This window comes from Papaver somniferum, chromosome 7 (assembly GCF_003573695.1).
Source record: "Papaver somniferum cultivar HN1 chromosome 7, ASM357369v1, whole genome shotgun sequence".
Taxonomy (NCBI): domain Eukaryota; kingdom Viridiplantae; phylum Streptophyta; class Magnoliopsida; order Ranunculales; family Papaveraceae; genus Papaver; species Papaver somniferum.
Genome location: NC_039364.1, coordinates 230,538,840 through 230,555,902, shown reverse-complemented (window position 1 = coordinate 230,555,902; position 17,063 = coordinate 230,538,840). Strand labels below are relative to the sequence as shown.

The 17,063-nt window shown below is 35.6% G+C and overlaps 2 protein-coding genes across 2 annotated transcripts; one reads left to right on the top strand and one right to left on the bottom strand.

The window, feature by feature from the left end:
- Positions 1-7,623: 7,623 nt before the first annotated feature.
- LOC113299794 (cell division control protein 2 homolog A) lies at positions 7,624-11,132 on the top strand. The gene is made up of 9 exons (XM_026548880.1): positions 7,624-7,784; positions 7,886-7,939; positions 8,050-8,234; positions 8,771-8,891; positions 9,268-9,441; positions 9,898-10,061; positions 10,161-10,248; positions 10,345-10,398; positions 10,755-11,132. The coding sequence occupies exons 2-9, from the start codon at positions 7,931-7,933 to the stop codon at positions 10,836-10,838; spliced, it is 879 nt and encodes a 292-aa protein (XP_026404665.1). The 5' UTR covers positions 7,624-7,784; positions 7,886-7,930; the 3' UTR covers positions 10,839-11,132.
- A 953-nt stretch (positions 11,133-12,085) lies between these two features.
- On the bottom strand, positions 12,086-15,022 carry LOC113299793 (trihelix transcription factor ASIL1-like). The gene is made up of 2 exons (XM_026548879.1): positions 13,444-15,022; positions 12,086-12,309 (listed from the first exon to the last, which is right to left on the bottom strand). Exon 1 carries the CDS (start codon positions 14,669-14,671, stop codon positions 13,445-13,447), a length of 1,227 nt encoding a protein of 408 aa, XP_026404664.1. The 5' UTR covers positions 14,672-15,022; the 3' UTR covers positions 12,086-12,309; position 13,444.
- Positions 15,023-17,063: the final 2,041 nt, after the last annotated feature.

Sequence of the window (17,063 nt, the reverse complement as noted above, 5' to 3'; positions counted from 1 at the left end):
CACAGAAACCATCATGAACTTCGAAGTATGCTAAAATAGTAACCAATATTTTTCGAACGACTTTCCTACTAAGCTCGTTACCCTATAGGTCTCGTTCTAGTCAAAATTTTAAGCTTAGGTTCGCATTTGGTTTCGTTTTCCTAAAGCGGGCAAGAAGGAAACGGTGATGAAATCCGAGTCCTTATCTTAATTTGGCCAGGCCTAGCCCTTTACTAGGAAATTAAAACAACCGTATTCAAATCCTCAGCATATATTCACCTTAAGGCATACAATAAACCCGCTGACAGGGGATTCGCGGGTGTTTCGAAAGCTTACCTCCCGTACCAGACGGGCGAAGAACCGCTGTAGTCGACTCGGGCCACTGACTCCGGTGTCAGTGTGCGAACCGAGGGGCCGAGACGATATTGTAATCGTCGTCCTTCCCTGCAAACAGTTTATATTTTATTTTTTTATTTTTTTTATATAACCCTTCCGTAGGGTTTAAAATTAAAATAAATTGTCCAAAGTCCAGTCCAATGAAAAGAAATACAAAAAATAATAATAATTACAAAAAAAATGGAAAGTCTCTTAACACTTACTGTTTTCTGAATACCCTCATTGTTTTCTGAATCAAACTAATTCCCTTTCTGTTCACGATCCTTTAGAATGTAACACTTACTGCCGAATACTCTGAGATAGTGCAAGTTGGGTTTCTTACCGTACCATAACTCATAGAGAGTGTTTAATGTCTTTGACCATAAGTAAACACGATTGGTCAAATAGCAAGCCGTAAAAACAGCCTCACCCCAAAATCTTAAAGGTAAGTTTTTGTTATGGGGCGTTACCCTTGCCATTTCCTGAATATTTTTATTCTTCCTTTCTGCAACTCCATTTGCTTGCGGAGTGATAGGTGGAGAGCATTGTTGAATAATTCCCAAAGAGTCACAATATTCAAATACTTTGGTGTCTTTGAATTCTGTGCCACGATCGCTTCTAATGTTCTTTAGTTTGCGACCTTGTTCATTCTGGATTCTATTAACAATAATCTTGAACTCACTGAGTGTTTCATTCTTGTGAGCTAAAAATGCCACCCAGGTGAATCTGGTGTAATCATCTACCATAACCAAAGCATACTTCTTCCCAGCCACTGTAGTTTGTTGAATTGGGCCGAAAAGATCCATATGAATTAAATCAAGTGGAGCTTTGGTGAGAATATTTCGAGATGATTTGTGTGGAACTTTCATTTGTTTACCCTTTTGACAGGCACCACATACACCTTCAACCTTAGAATTGATTTTGGGAATGCCTCTAAAAAGTTCTTTGTTAATGATCTTAGTTAAAAGACGATAATTGATGTGACCAAAACGCTCATGCCAAAGGTGTATAGATTCTACCTTAGTCAAATTGCAACAATTACTGAACTGAGTATCTAGAAGATAACAGTTATTTTTTCCACGCGATCCTTTAAAAATCACTTTTCCAGATTTGTCGACAATGTCACATCCTTTATTATTGAAGACAACTTTATGGACTTTGTCACAGATTTGACTAATAGAAAGAAGATTAGCAGTCATACCTTTGACGTATACGACATCATGAATTTCAGGAACGCCGGGTAACTTGATCATCCCCTTCTTGCTTATGTATCAGCAGCTTCCATCTCCAAAAGTTACTGGTCCACCATCAAAATGGCTTGAGTTGATAAACCATGAGAGATCTCCAGTCATGTGCCTGCTACACCCACTATCAAGGAACCATTAAAAGGGTGATGTTGACTTTAGAGAAAAATCTCACATACTAGCATTACCAACCACTTTAGGCTTTCTTGTTAGTATTGAATGTCTTTTAAGAGACGCCAAAACTTGAATAGCTTTCTTATGAAGATTACCAGCAACCTTTGGTCTTTTCTTGAAAGACAAACACACATGCTGAAAGTGATTATGAGAACCACAAAACAAACATGTACCAACATCATAAACCTTTTTCGAAGAGTTCTGAGCACTGTCAGGTTTCACAAAGCCTAGACCTTGCTTATCACCTGACTTACGACAATTCTTCAAAGAAGAATTAGAGGCGTCATTTAAAACCTTTGAAAAAGACTTTACAGACTTCAAATCCTTAAGGTTTTCAATTTCTGCAGCAAGATCAAAATTGATTTGGATTTGTTTATCTAACTTTTTCTGGAGGTCAACAGCCTCTTCTGAGCGTTCTCGAGGTTTAGGTTTTTTGATATAAACTTTGGAATGAGAACCATCAGTTTCCCTTACCCATCGAAGTTTTTCGAGACACAAGAAATTGATGATTTTTCAAATCAGGATTCTCAACCTTGTCGATGGTTTCTATAACACTCTCGATGTTGAGTTTATCCATTTCTGGTGAAGCGTTTTCTGAGACAATATTATCCATCATCAGATCGCTACAAACACAGACTTATGAGGTATTTAATGTGTTTGCCTGCTCTGATAGCAATTGAAAACGCGGGGGTCTAACAACTGTACCCAAAAATTCGTTTGGCAATCTGAGAGGACTTACTCCAATATACTTTCTAGAGAACCAACTAGACAGTCAGACTCAATCTAGAGAATAGTATATCAAAGGGTTTAATATCTCTAACTCTTAATTCAATCCTCAATCAGCAAATAGAAATATGCGAGCCCGATTGAATATAAGAGGAGTAACTTAAACGGTACCAAAGACCAATGTTCAAGTGAAAATCAATTTAAATCAACAACCCAAGGTCGAATATTCTAATTGATTGAACTTAACGCACAACTTGTGATATTTCAATTATGTAACAAAATATAATGCGGAAAAAAAATAACACAGACACCAGAATCTTGTTGACGAGGAAACCGCTAATGCAGAAAAACCCCGGGACCTAGTCCAGATTGAACACCACACTATATTAAGCCGCTACAGACTCTAGCCTACTACCAATTAACTTCGGACTGGACTGTAGTTGAACCCTAATCAATCTCACACTGATTCAAGGTACAGTTGCATTTCTTACGTCTCTGATCCCAACAGGATACTACACACTTGATTTCCTTAGTTGATATCACCCACAACCAAGAGTTGCTACGACCCAAAGTCGAAGACTTGATAAACAAATCTGCACATAAAAGTCTATAGATTGAATAAATCTGTCTCTCACAGAAATACCCAAGAGTTTTTGTTCCGTCTTTTGATAAATCAAGGTGAACATGATTGATAAACCGGTCTTATATTCCCGAAGAACAACCTAGTATTATCAATCACCTCACAATAATGTTAATCGACTAGCGAAACAAGATATTGTGGAATCACAAACGATGAGACGAAGATGTTTTTGATTACTTTTATCTTGCCTATCGGAGAAATTAAATCTAGTTAATTATTTCAATTGAACTCAATACGATAGAATCGGGTAAGATCAGAACACGCAACTACAAAGAAAATAGTTGGGTCTGGCTTCACAATCCCAATGAAGTCTTTGAAGTCGTTAACCTACAGGGTCTCGATAGAAACCTAAGGTTAAAGAAGAATCGACTCTAGTTTATGCAACTAGTAACACACAGGAGGTGTGGGGATTAGTTTTCCCAGTTGCTAGAGTTCTCCTCTATATAGTTTTCAAATCAGGGTTTGAATCCAGGTTACCTTGGTAACAAAGCATTCAATATTCACCGTTAGATGAAAAACCTGATTCAACCAAGCTAATATCTTTCAACTATTAGATAGAACTTAGCTTGTTACACACAAATGAAATGTACCCTTATTTAGGTTTATGTAACCGGACCTAAACGTGTACATCATGTTGGTTCACAAATAGTTAACGGAGGTTAGCCATATGATTACTCTCATATAAACCTTATTCATCTTAACCATAACTAGTTCAAATGACTCAAATGAAACTAGTTAAAGGGTTGTTCAATTGCTATATTCTCATAGAATTATACAAAAATACAATTGAAGCAAAATCGGTTTGATTCACTCGAATCAATCATGAACATTATAGCCACGGTGTCCAAAGATTGCATTCCTTATTATATAAATGTTTATGTTTATGTTTATGTTCATGTTCATAACCGATTTTAGAACTTCAACCTTCAAGTATGCAAACGGGTACACATACTTGAAATACCCGGACTAAGATTGGGTTTCGCCAGTACGCAAACGTGTACGCGAACTTTCAGTCCCAGCAGAAATTCTCGGACATCAACCTGTACGCCAGTTTGGAAATGGGTACGCATACTTAGGTTCCCGGATTTCTCAAACCAACAGGTACGTAAACGGGTGTGCATACTATGGTTCTCGGACATGGATTACACATGTGAAAGAGTGGACAACATGACATATCCAATAATGGTTAAGTGTTCTAAACTATTATTTCAAGCATTGAAACTTTCTTTGAGGATGACAATAGCCGTTTTCACACACTATTAGCATCAAAGCAATTTTCAAGAAATTGAAATAATCATAATGAAACATTCCAAGACTACACTAAATGATTGTATCACACAAACCGTGTAAGATGTTACTCGACAATTTTCACATGATATAAGATGAACTTGGTCGAAGTGAAAGCTTGCCAACACATATTACAAGAAATATGTAAGCGAGATAAGCTCATCTCGAAATCTCAAATGTGTAAATAGAAAACTATATCGTAATAAGACTTATGTCTCACTATAGGAGGTAGAGTAGAAATAGACTTTCCAAGTGATAGATGAGTTTAAGTCTCTACATACCTTTTGTCGATGAAGTTCCACAAGCTCCCCTTAGTAGTTCTTCATCTTTAAACGATGAACGTCGTGAAGTCTAGCTCAACTACACAATCTATGTCCTAGTCCGAGACATCTATAAATAGTCTATAAATCAAGACTTATAGTTTTGATCACTAACATTGACAAACATGCTTGAGATAGCAACGCATGCGAGTTCGACCGAGCAACGCTCTAACAGGTCACACCAGTTACAAGGATCGGTTCCATATTCCCGTGGTATTGCTTGTGATCGGTCACACCAGTTACCAGGACCGGTTAGCAATTACAAGGATCAATTACACAACTCTCTGTGATCGGTCACACCAATTACTAGGATCCGTGACACCCATTACTATGATCGTTCACATTAATTACAAATATCGATCGTACCATCACATGGAGATCGGTTACACCAAATAATAAAAACCAGTCATACCAAATTATAAGTCACGCATTGTGATTAGTTATACCAAGATACATAACATAGACGATCTAGGCAACGACGTAAGGCCCCTAAATTTGTAGGTTTTGCAAATTTATTAACGTTTAATAAAAAAAGTTGCTTTAGCTAGAAATTCTTTTGGTATAATAGCAAAACTCTTTTTATCGGTATTTAAAATCTGAGTTCAACTCTTATGTTCATTTTATTCAAGTTTTTCAATTCGGTATTTTTATCGGTAAATAATTCTTTAAATTATTTAAATTTGCCCATGATACTCTAAGTTTTATGCAAGTCTCATAATTATCTAAATTTGAGGAGGTCCCTAAATCATATGCTGCGACCATATATCAACTGTGAACGTTCTTAGAAATCTCAATCTCATTTCTTTTTGTTATCATGTTTCATTACGACTTTCTTGATTATTTTTTTACTACAAATTAAACGACATCCTATATGTGAGGATATAATCTCCCCCTTTTAACGTGAGCAGGAGCATTGAAAAGAGAATATCAATGCCCCATCCTTCATAACCGTCAGATCTCCTACATTAATTTTGAACCATCAGATCTAGGAATATTTCAAAAACGATTCTGGTGACAAAAAGACTTCCGTCACAAAATTGTTCTCCGCCGTTGGATTATTAAATTTCATCATTTTTATCAACTGTTAGATTTTAAAAGAGTGATATAAAGAATATTTACAGGGACATAAGAGTAGATGCCCTTTTTATATATTTAAAAACTTCGTATCTTACAAATTACAGGTGGGATTTTGGTGAATTTTATATATTCAGAAAGCCTATTAAATTATCTATGCAACGAGCATAAATAATGATATCAAATTTTTGTTTTCAAACTTTTTTAAGTTTCTCCGGATTTTTGTATGTTTTTTCCTCAAAAGTTAGACATAGTTTAAGAATAAATTAAAAAAATCTACAATTTTTTTTTGATTGAGTCACAAGTACATAATAAAAGACAACGAATAATCTACGGGTGAAAAGTATAACATATGGTATCGAAGCACCAACGTATTATTTGCAAAGTAAGAAAAAATAGCATTGCTAAGGTGCAACGCACGTGCTTACTACTTGTCAGATACTCCATCCATCCATGTTATATAGGCGGAGTTTTACATTTTTTTTCTCATACATTACTCTTATTTATAATAATAGTATACTAAAACTAATCTAGTTTTCGTCAGAAAAGTAAGGACAACTTAAAAAAGTAGATGAATTTTTATAAAACTCATGTTTTTCTTAATCTAAGGTATTTGACTTCTCAACCTATATAACTTGGACGGAGGGAGTATAAGACAAGAACAATTAACAAGTGTTTGGGCTCTAAACGGTAAAATTAAAAACGACCATACCACATAAAATAACAAATAAAGCGGCTTGGGAAAGCCTTGATTCGCTCTCTTTCCCATTTTTGCTCTACAACTCTATCTTAAAACAAGCAATTACCTACAGTAGCAATTATATCCATGAGTTGCATTCATCTTCTTCATTGTTGCCTCAAGTTCGGTTGATTTTCTTCCTAGGTTTTAATTGAGCTTAAAATCGGGTACAATAATATATATATATATATATATATTTAAATAAAACAAAAATGCATTATTAGCAATTAATGACAAGTTTTTCCTGTATTTTTATATTCCGATAGATATGGTATCTATTATTGCCATTATCGTTTCTTATATATGCACTCTTCGAGTGGTTTATATTATCTTTTTTGGTGGTGTTTCATCATCGGCACATTACAAGGACGATCAATTTTCGACAACGTATTGATCGAACCAGACAACATCAACAGAATTCGAAATCGATTGGAGCAGTTCATGCATATCACTTCTTCGTGAAAGCATTTAAATTCTATGGCGAACGTTTTATACAGTAATTTCAAATCATCAAGACATCAAATTCCTATCAAATTCCTTTTCGAATTATGGATATTCAATATTTTTAACATTCTTCGTCTCTTAAAAGTTTCGAATCATGTAAATCTCGTACTTTGTATTTTAATTTGTTTATTAATGTAATCGATACGATTGTAAGCAAATTATTGAAAATTCGAAATGCTAACCTTTTCCATCAAAAAAATAATAATAACAAAACAAAAATTAATTGAGGGAGATATTTTTACTTTAGCTGCCGGAAGTGTTTTTCAATGAAATCGACATGGTCGATGAATTGTCGGTATTGAAAAATCATGCCGGCAGCTATAATGAAATATCCCCCAATTATTTCATGTATTCCCCAATTAATTGTTCAAATTAAACGCGACACCATTTAAGCTACCGCAGGCAATAAAACAGACAACAGTTTTCCCCTAAAAATCCAAGTTAATGCGCAATAAGTCACGTATAAAAACAATCGAACCGGTCAAAAAGATTAAAGACAAAATAAAAACATGTATTTAGCACGTGATCCATTAAAGAGGAAAAGAACAGCAAAAATATCATTTCAGAGATTTAAAATAGAAAAGAAAAGAAAAGAGAAAAAAAGCCTTATTCACTCGTTTCCTTCATCTTTCTCTCATTCTCCCCCACTTGAGAGAAGAAGAAGAAGAAGGAAACAGCATCAACTAAGAACAGCACTAGCAGAAATATTTCTACTCATCTAGGTAAAACAATCTATCAATAGATCTAAGATTTTCACACTCATTGATTGAACTTAGTTTTTTTTTTCTTTTTTTTTACGTAATTTTTTCGTTGAATTCTTCAGTTGTGAGGTTAAGGATTGTATTGAAGGTTAATAGAAGTAGATCTTATGGATCAGGTAATACTAATTTGTTTATTTTTGTAGTAGGGTTTAACGTTTTTTATTTTCATTTGGGGTTTTAATTGAGGTTTTAATTGGGGTTTTGGTAATGATTTTTTGGTTTGTAGTATGAGAAAGTTGAGAAGATTGGAGAAGGGACTTACGGTGTAGTTTATAAAGCTCGTGACCGTGTAACTAATGAGACTATAGCTCTTAAGAAGATTCGTTTAGAACAAGAAGATGAAGGTGTTCCAAGTACAGCTATTAGAGAAATCTCTTTGTTGAAGGAAATGCAGCATGATAATATTGTCAGGTATGATGTTATATTCAATTCATTTTAGTTCCTAGTCGAATTACAATTTGTTGAATAGAATAGAATTGGTGTTGATGAAGGTGTGGGGTTATTATTCTAGTTGTTTAGTGTAAGTATAATTTTGCAGTTTTGGCAGGCTGTTTATGGAGGTGTACTTATAAGGGAATTGCGTGATAGTTTCGAGGCTAGGATAATGGTAATCTAGGATGGTATGCTATGTTTACTCTTATGTGCAAGTATGCACATTGTGGATAGACTGCTGTTTAATTCTTATGTTGAAGTGTTGGGCAACTGTCATACAGCAGTGTGCCTTGTGTCGAAATGACACGGATTGCACTCTCCTTGACCTTGTGTGCTGTCGGTGACCTTGTATTTAGATGGTTATTTCTTATAGATCTTAAGTGCTCTTGGTTTCATATTGATTTACGGTTATAAGTTACAATGCTGATAACACTTCTTTGTCAGTCATGCTGATTTTACTTGTGTATTGATCATGGTTCTGAGCATAATGTTTAGTAATGTCTTGAATAAAATAGGCTGCAGGATGTAGTTCACAGTGAGAAGCGCTTGTATCTAGTTTTTGAGTATTTGGACCTGGATTTGAAGAAGCATATGGATTCGTGTCCCGAGCTTGCTAAGGATCCACGTTTAGTAAAAGTGGGTGAGATCATTCCTTTGAACTTACACGCTCTCTGCTCTTTGTTAGCAATAGCATTGTTATAGCATGAGTTGAATCTGTGTCAAACTCTGTAGCTATTTGAATCATGGTTTTGAGTTTAAATGTTTTTGTCTTAGTTATTGTTAGTAATTACCAAATGGAAATATGTATGATTAGCTTTTGAGAACGCCTTATTCATTACCCTATGACAGACTGTCCCTAAAAATTTATATTGTATATACCATGTTTTATGGATAAGTAAGTTGGTATGAAAGTTAATATTGTATTTGAGGATTAGTAAGTTCGTACTTTTCATGGAATGTTGTGATGCTTCCACTCATGATTTAACGCATTGTTAATTTTATTCTTCTGCAGAGGTTTTTGTTTCAGATTCTCCGTGGTATCTCTTACTGCCATTCTCATAGAGTTCTCCACCGAGATTTGAAACCGCAGAACTTACTAATAGATCGTCGTACCAACTCACTAAAGTTGGCAGACTTCGGATTAGCCAGGGCATTTGGTATTCCTGTCAGGACTTTTACTCACGAGGTAATGTGTAGCGCCATTTAAAAGATATAATTTCTGCTTTTGCTGTCAGCAGGATGGTATGCCAAATAATAATGCTAGAACTCTCATCCACACTTATTTTTATCAGATTAATGAGGTTCAGTTTAGTTACTTCTTTCATATCTCTATTGGATGTAAAACTTGAAGGGGTTATATGTGATCAGCATTTATAATTATGTAATGAGCAATTTTTGCTCTATTATAAATCTCTGTTGTTTATGATTTTCATAAGAATGCTCGTGTTTTATCCCCTGATATTAAAATGAATTTTGTATGAGTACCCATATTAAGTGGAATCAACTCCCTGCCTCTTTCCTTCTGTGAGGATTCTAGACCATTGTAGATATTATTGTCCTAAACACGGGAACATCGTAAAGATTGCAGTCTACAAGTATAGCATACTCATGGCTTTCTAATTTTGTCTGGAAATCCTTTCAGGTGGTGACCCTATGGTATAGGGCACCTGAGATCCTCCTAGGGTCTCGCCATTATTCCACTCCTGTTGATATCTGGTCAGTGGGTTGTATATTCTCTGAGATGGTGACCCAGCGACCTCTGTTCCCAGGGGACTCTGAGATTGACGAGTTGTTCAAAATTTTCAGGTTTCATAGCTCAGTTACAACTACCCTTTTCGCTGAACTGTATTGCATAATTTCACTAATATTGGGCTTACCTATTTACTTGTGGTTCTTTTTTCATAGAATTATGGGCACTCCAAATGAGGAAATTTGGCCCGGAGTGACATCTTTACCTGACTTCAAATCTGCCTTTCCTAAGTGGCCTGCTAAGGTTATTCATTTTGATAGTTTCTCAAGTTTTTTGCTATCTATTATCCTCCTAAATATGTTTACTGGTTTGAATAGTTTTCCCACTTGTAATATGCAGGACCTGGCAGGTGTGGTCACTAAGCTCGATTCTTGTGGAATTGATCTTCTTAATGTAAGTTAATCCGGGCTTCCCGATATCCTGTTAAAAGATACAACTATAAAAGAAAGCACATAGATAATGAAGTATTTAGCTAGAGTTACGGCATCACGGTATAGATCAATATCACAAAAATAAAATTGTGCCAAAACTTTCAGCTAGAGTTTTAAGATTGGTGGTTTTAGGCTCCCAGGTTGTTGAGTGCTCTGATCGTTTGTGACTGTGATGATGAATAGAGCATCTGTTGGATCACCTCCAATGTGTGCCACAAACTGTCGTCTATGGTGTAAACCAAAAGTGATTTTGAATTTTTGCTAGTAATAATTGGCAGTCATGCTTTTTATTAATATGCTACCCTGTGCTTTGTTCAGAAAATGCTTTGTTTGGACCCAAGTAAAAGAATTACAGCTCGAACTGCTCTCGAGCACGAATACTTCAAGGATATTGTACTATGATTTCATCTTCCCCCGTCTTCATCGCTGCAGTAGTTCTGTCTCGGCTGAGGATATCATTTTACAGGTAGAAAAACTGATATTTTGATTGTGTGTTCGTTTTTGCCCATTTTGTGATTGTATTCTTTCATGAAGCTGGTTTTAGTCAAAGATATATAACTGGCATTCTTTTCTTTATTTTTCGGGTTGTTTGCCATCTTGAGATTGTGTACATAGATGACATTTCATTTTCGGACCTGCAGCGAATTTGATTTTCTCAATCATGTTACTCAGTATTCATCTGTTGCTGCTTTTAAATCAAAGGATTGACTGATTGAGTTAACTCATTCGAATTTGATTTTCTCAATCGTGTTACTCAGTATTCACCTGTTGCTGCTTTTAAATCAAAGGAATTACTGATTGAGTTAACTCATTTCTTTTCGGACATAGTTTTCCCTCCCTTTGGCTGGGGAAGTATTGGCCCGGGGTTGTCACTTGCAACTTATTTTCACAAATTTAGGGAAGAGTTGTTAAACTACTCTCAAACCTTCAAAGCCTCCCTATGGGTAAGTTACCCCCGGCCACCAAGTCTTTGGAAATTACTTGCAGTTTTCAAAGCTTATTTAAAATTTAGCCCATCTTAGCTTTGGTACTTGGTAGTTGTACAACCTTAAAGACATCAAAGTCGGATAACCAGATTTGTTAGTTCCTTGTATAAATCATGATGTAAAAAACTCGCTTGTTCTCCATAGAGAGCCACCGCTGATTTTGGGAGTGTGAAAAGTCACTGACCTGCAATGGTTGGGTTTTCTGCAGACATCAAGAACCTTATTTCTGTAGGCAGTCTAACATAGCAAATGTTGGGGCTGGAATAGCTGGCCTCTATGCAAATATATACTCCCTCCGTCCAAGTTTACTTGCTTAATTTGGATTTTGCAAAAACTTGAAAGAAATTCAAATTACTTCCACGTACACCATCGATCTTTCAAATTGTTTGTTTAATATACTAGTTTTCATATCCTAGTTTTTGTTTCTTTTTTGATAATTAAAAAAATTTAATAGGAGATATACCAATTTTTTGATAAAAATTTATTAAAAAAAAACACAATTTAGACAAGTAAAATTGGACGGAGGGAGTATTTCAATACCATCTCCTGTTTGTTAACCCTTCCTACTGGTCAAATTAGTAAAATGTCTCTCTTTGTATATGTTACCTGCGATCAGTAACATGTTGACAAGAGACCAAAAAAGGAACAAATAGAAGGGGTAACTGCGGGTAGCACTACATGGAAAATGAATTCAGATAAAGAACAATGCAGACAGAGAAAACGTCAGGGAGGCTCCCAAACTTCAACTTTTACTACAACATGTTGATAATTTACTAGTACAAGGACTTCGATAATGAATACATAGTAGTATAGTACAGTAAACTTAAGATTTGTTGCCAAAGCATCTCTGCAACAAAGTGATTTCTTCCGCATATTGTCCTACAGTCCTGAAATAGGAAACAGCAAAACACATTCATTTCTCTTCTTCAACCCCATAAAAAGACAGAATTAGTGTGGATGGGGACATATAGTTGGAAACCCTTTACAAACTTGCCTTTTGTTTATATGATCAGTAGAAGCAAACATGAGCTCAAAAAATAAAGACAATCTGATGCAGGCAAAGAATTAGCATGATCAGTATGAAAAGTTTTCTATGAACTGGATGGATAAACACTAAATTCACTGTTTCAGTTATTCCATCAGCCAGAAGTACGTCTACCCTAAGGTTGTAACTTAATTCATGTACATTGTACCATGGCAATGACCAAAAGAGGGTGAGGTTGACATGTGAGGTAAGAGCTACAGGCCTACTGCCTGGCGAAGAATCATAATTCCGTCAAACAAAACGTTAAGTTTTTATTAAGTGATAGGCTAGTTCCGAACCCCCAGATTTCTAATTCACCTGCTCGAGAGTCAAATCTTTTCCTACCCAGACTAGAGCAGGTTTCGAGGTGGGTTTTCTGTAATTCGAAAAATCATCTTTCTGTGAACAACGAGATTTACTTGTTAAAGCAGTTTATACACGAGCATGCACATTTTACATAGACAGATTACACACAAGCACATAGATCTAGTCCGAGGGTGATTCAATTCTAAGAACACAGATACCAACATTTCCAATGTATTAAGAGCTCTAGTGTTTTAGCTGACGATGCTTAATCATGTAAACCATTCTTCTTCCAGGGTTTTATTCAAACGTTTCAACTAAACCACAGTGACCTAACCATAGGAACATCAACCAACCATAAATGAATAGCAAGTTAGTTGGAAGGCATGCAAACAATGTTGTTCAGATGGTGACCTTATTTTGGAAATGCTGGTAAAGCACATCATAATTCAGAACCCCTAATCATGGGTATACTGAAGTTACAAGACAAACGAGTTGCTAAACAAAAGAAAATTAGACGAGGCAACTTTTCTACTTATCATTCGCCTAGTTAGATTGCATATTTGGCAATACGAGTGCATCGATTTACAAAGAAAACAAATTCAACAAAAGTTTCCTACATAACTACAATGAGATAGAAATAACAAAAGTTTAAAGAACTTTAATATGAATAAACTTTAAGCAGGGAACTTACATCAGTCGCTCATATCCCCGGTGGAAGCGCTTCCACCAAACTCCTCATCATCTTCATCCCTCATTTTTGCTATCTCTGCTTGGGCTCGCTCCAAAATTTTCCTCCTATGCAATTCTAAATCTCTATGGAACTCCATTCTCATCTTCTCCAATTCTAACATTTGCTGCCTCTTACTATTCTCAATTTTTGCATGAATGTCACCAAACTTCTTAATAGAATCTGCTAGCAACCTAAAGGAAGATCTCTCAACGCCATTCTCCACATATCTTGCTTTTTTAGGAGGAAGGCCATCCGAATTATCATCATCGGCTTCTGTTGATTCAGAGTTCCCTGGACTGTCCCTCATCTCATCCAACCCATTCGAGTGACTCAAATAAACCCTAGGATTCGTAAACACATACTCACGAGAATCCATGCCACAAGCTAATCCAGGCTGCCTTGGAGATACATTCATCAACATATCCATCTTTTTAAAGTAAACCCACTTACAGGAACTATTATTATTGCCAGTTTCCTCTATCTTGAGTTTTTCCTTCTTGTATTTCTTCTTCAATGTATCCAACCGGTTGCGACATTGAGTATCAGTTCTTACAACATTCGATAACAATGAAACCTTCTTAGCCACTTCGATCCATTCATCTAGCCTAAGACTTTTCCTTCCAAGCTGAAGAAATTTATCTCCCCAAGTATCTAACAGAACAAATGTTGCATGTTCAGTCCAATCAGCTGCAGCATTCTTCCGGCCACCATAAGAAGATTTTGGAACAGACATTGCAATTGCTGATGGTTGTGGTACTACTACACGCGGAGCAAACTCATAGCTTAATGACAAATCCTTCAATTTTCGCTTTTTACCATTCCTTTCTGAATCCTCATCGTCATCCATCCCATTATCATTACCACCTCCATCAACATTATCATCCTCGTCGTCGTCGTCATCAGTGTCATCCTCATCTTCCTCCTCGTAATCATCATCATCAGCACCAGCATGATCTTGTTGTAGTTGCTCTTGTTCATCTACTTCCTCAACTTCTTCCTTCACCCTTTGAACAACATTTTCTTCTTCTTCCTCCTCCTCCTCCCCAACAACCTCCATTTCCTCACCCTCATCTTCCTCTTCTACTTCTTCTTCACCATCATCACCACCTTCTTCATATTCATCACCTTCCTGCTCATCATAAGGATAACTAGCTTCCTCTTCTGCATCATTCATTTCTCCCCGATCCATAACTCAAAACAGAAATTCTCTCAAAACCCAGACTTTCCTTCTCAAAAAACCCTAATCTCTCAGCTCAAACAAGCCTAATTAACCAAAAAAAAATCGTACCTTTGAGTAAGAGAAACCCTAACTTATCCCTCTTTTTTTCTTGAAAGACAAAATCATCGAAGAAAAAAAATGAAACCCTTTAACAAGTACAAGAAAACTAGAGAAACCCCTAAGAAAAAGAAGTTAATCAGCTAGGGTTTCTGGTGATTTGATTATGGGTATTTTTCTGGTGATAGTGAGAAGAAAGAAAAAAACTAAACAAGAAACCCCATCCTTGTGCACTTTTTCAGCTACTGTCCGTCACAGATGAAAAAGAATATGAAATGACTAAATTTTTTTAAACCCCTATAGAAAATATATCTTCTTAAAAGTCCTAGTGTTATCACCAAATTCCTAGTCGCATTGATGTGGATGTAGTTGAGCATTGATTGATCCAACTTGTTGATGACCGAGAATGCTCGAATAGTTTGGGCTTTTGGAGTGTGGAACAGGCGCAAACCCTACTACTCTTCCTCGTGGTCTGTCTGAATTATGCATCATTTCAAACTCTAATGCTCATGCTCTGATGCAATATATACATTGTGACACAAATGTTGCCAATAGTTTGTTTGGAAAACACTTCAAAAATTACTTATGTCAGCTTTGTACGAAGTTTTTGTTTCTACCTTGTGGGATTAATTTCTGCTTATGTTATTCAAACAGGCTATAAGTGATTCAAAATTCGCATTATTATCTTCTTTTTTTTTTTAATAATCAAACCATTAGTATTTCATACCATTTAACAAACGTTTACATGATGATTTTTAAGAAAAACAAGTACATTATAAACATGGAAACAAATACAATAAAAGGTGCAAAACGGAAAAAAATAATCGTGAAGAGATGGAGCGATCCATAACGGTAGCACCTAAATCTTGTATGTCAAGATTGGAGAAGGAACGGTATTCGAAATCATAAGTCGATCATTTTGATTGATTTTCTTCTTGAAAAGAGATACTCTTATGAGAGGGGGTGATTTGCCCAAAAACTCATGCGCGAGAAGCTCGGAAACCCTAAATCTATTATTTTGTTATTTGTTGAAGAAGAATTTGATCTTGCCCCCGTTAAACAGTTGATGTACTTGTATCAAAAAAAAAAACAAATCACAAACAAATCTATATAAAGAAACACTATCAAAGTGCATATAAAATCGTCCTAATAGCGAAGAAAGAATCGTCCTAATAACGAAGAAAAGGTCGCCTTAATAGCGAATAAATTTATTAAAAACAACGAAATAGCTTCTAAAAATCAACAATTTTGGCTCATATCTAGCCCCAAAAGGACTAGATCTGAGCAAAGGAGAAATAAAACAATAAGTTTTTTCTAGGTTTTTGAGAAGAGGGTGAGTGAAAAGAAAGAAGTGAAAAAGAGATTTTTCTTTTTTTTTGCATTATTATCCAATCAATGAAAACCTTTCGCGTTATCTGAAATTAGCTTATGAAACCAAATCCACATAATAACTCAAGCAACAGTCAGGCTATCACAATGTTTATCGCAATATTTATCGGGTAACCCCAAAAATGTGCCCATATTCAAATATGTTACATGACCCGAAATCTTCCATGTAGACTTGATTTACATTGTGACCTAAAATCTGCATTATCACTTAAAGTTTTCTTTTGTAGCTTGAACTTTCCTTTACGATTCAAAATTTATTAAGTGATGAAAATCTATTCTCCTATCCGGTATCGTTTAAATGCCCAAGTTTACCTCTTTGACAAAAAAATGTTTGTGATTCGCATTGAGATCTAAAATTTTCATGTGATTTGAAAAATGTTTCATGATCTAATATCCAGGCCTCATCCCTAAAGTTGCATCATGATTTAAATTTTTGTACCCCAAGCCTTTTGTGACATAAAATTTACACTAAACCTAAAACCCTAAATTTATCGCCCTGATTAAGAATAAACTGTGACTCAAAATTTTCTTAACAACCCAAAACCTAACTTAATTATCAACGACTACGTGAAATCTACATAGTGAGACAAAATTTTCCATTGCAATCTAATATTTGTATGACATCCCTCGCGACCCAAGTAGTTGGCATGACCTGAAATATGCACCTGGACCTAAATTCCATACATCTATCCCAATCCATCTTTATGAGTCAAATTTTCCAAGTGAAGTGACCCAAAATGTATCCCAATAAAAAGATGAGGGTACAAGGAATCCACCACTTTTTCAATTTAAAATGTATATAAATACTCTTTGAATGGTGTTACGAAGAAAGAAAATACGTTAGAATAGACAAGGATGATTAGCGTACACTTGCTTGTACTTTAATTATAAATATCAAATTTATAATGCAAAAACA

Excerpts from the sequence above, each read along its gene's own strand:
- LOC113299793 (XM_026548879.1), bottom strand. The coding sequence starts at position 14,671 with ATGGATCGGGGAGAAATGAATGATGCAGAAGAGGAAGCTAGTTATCCT.
- LOC113299794 (XM_026548880.1), top strand. Across the intron at positions 8,235-8,770 it reads CAGCATGATAATATTGTCAG|GCTGCAGGATGTAGTTCACA; the intron begins GTATGATGTTAT and ends TGAATAAAATAG. Across the intron at positions 10,249-10,344 it reads TTCCTAAGTGGCCTGCTAAG|GACCTGGCAGGTGTGGTCAC; the intron begins GTTATTCATTTT and ends TGTAATATGCAG.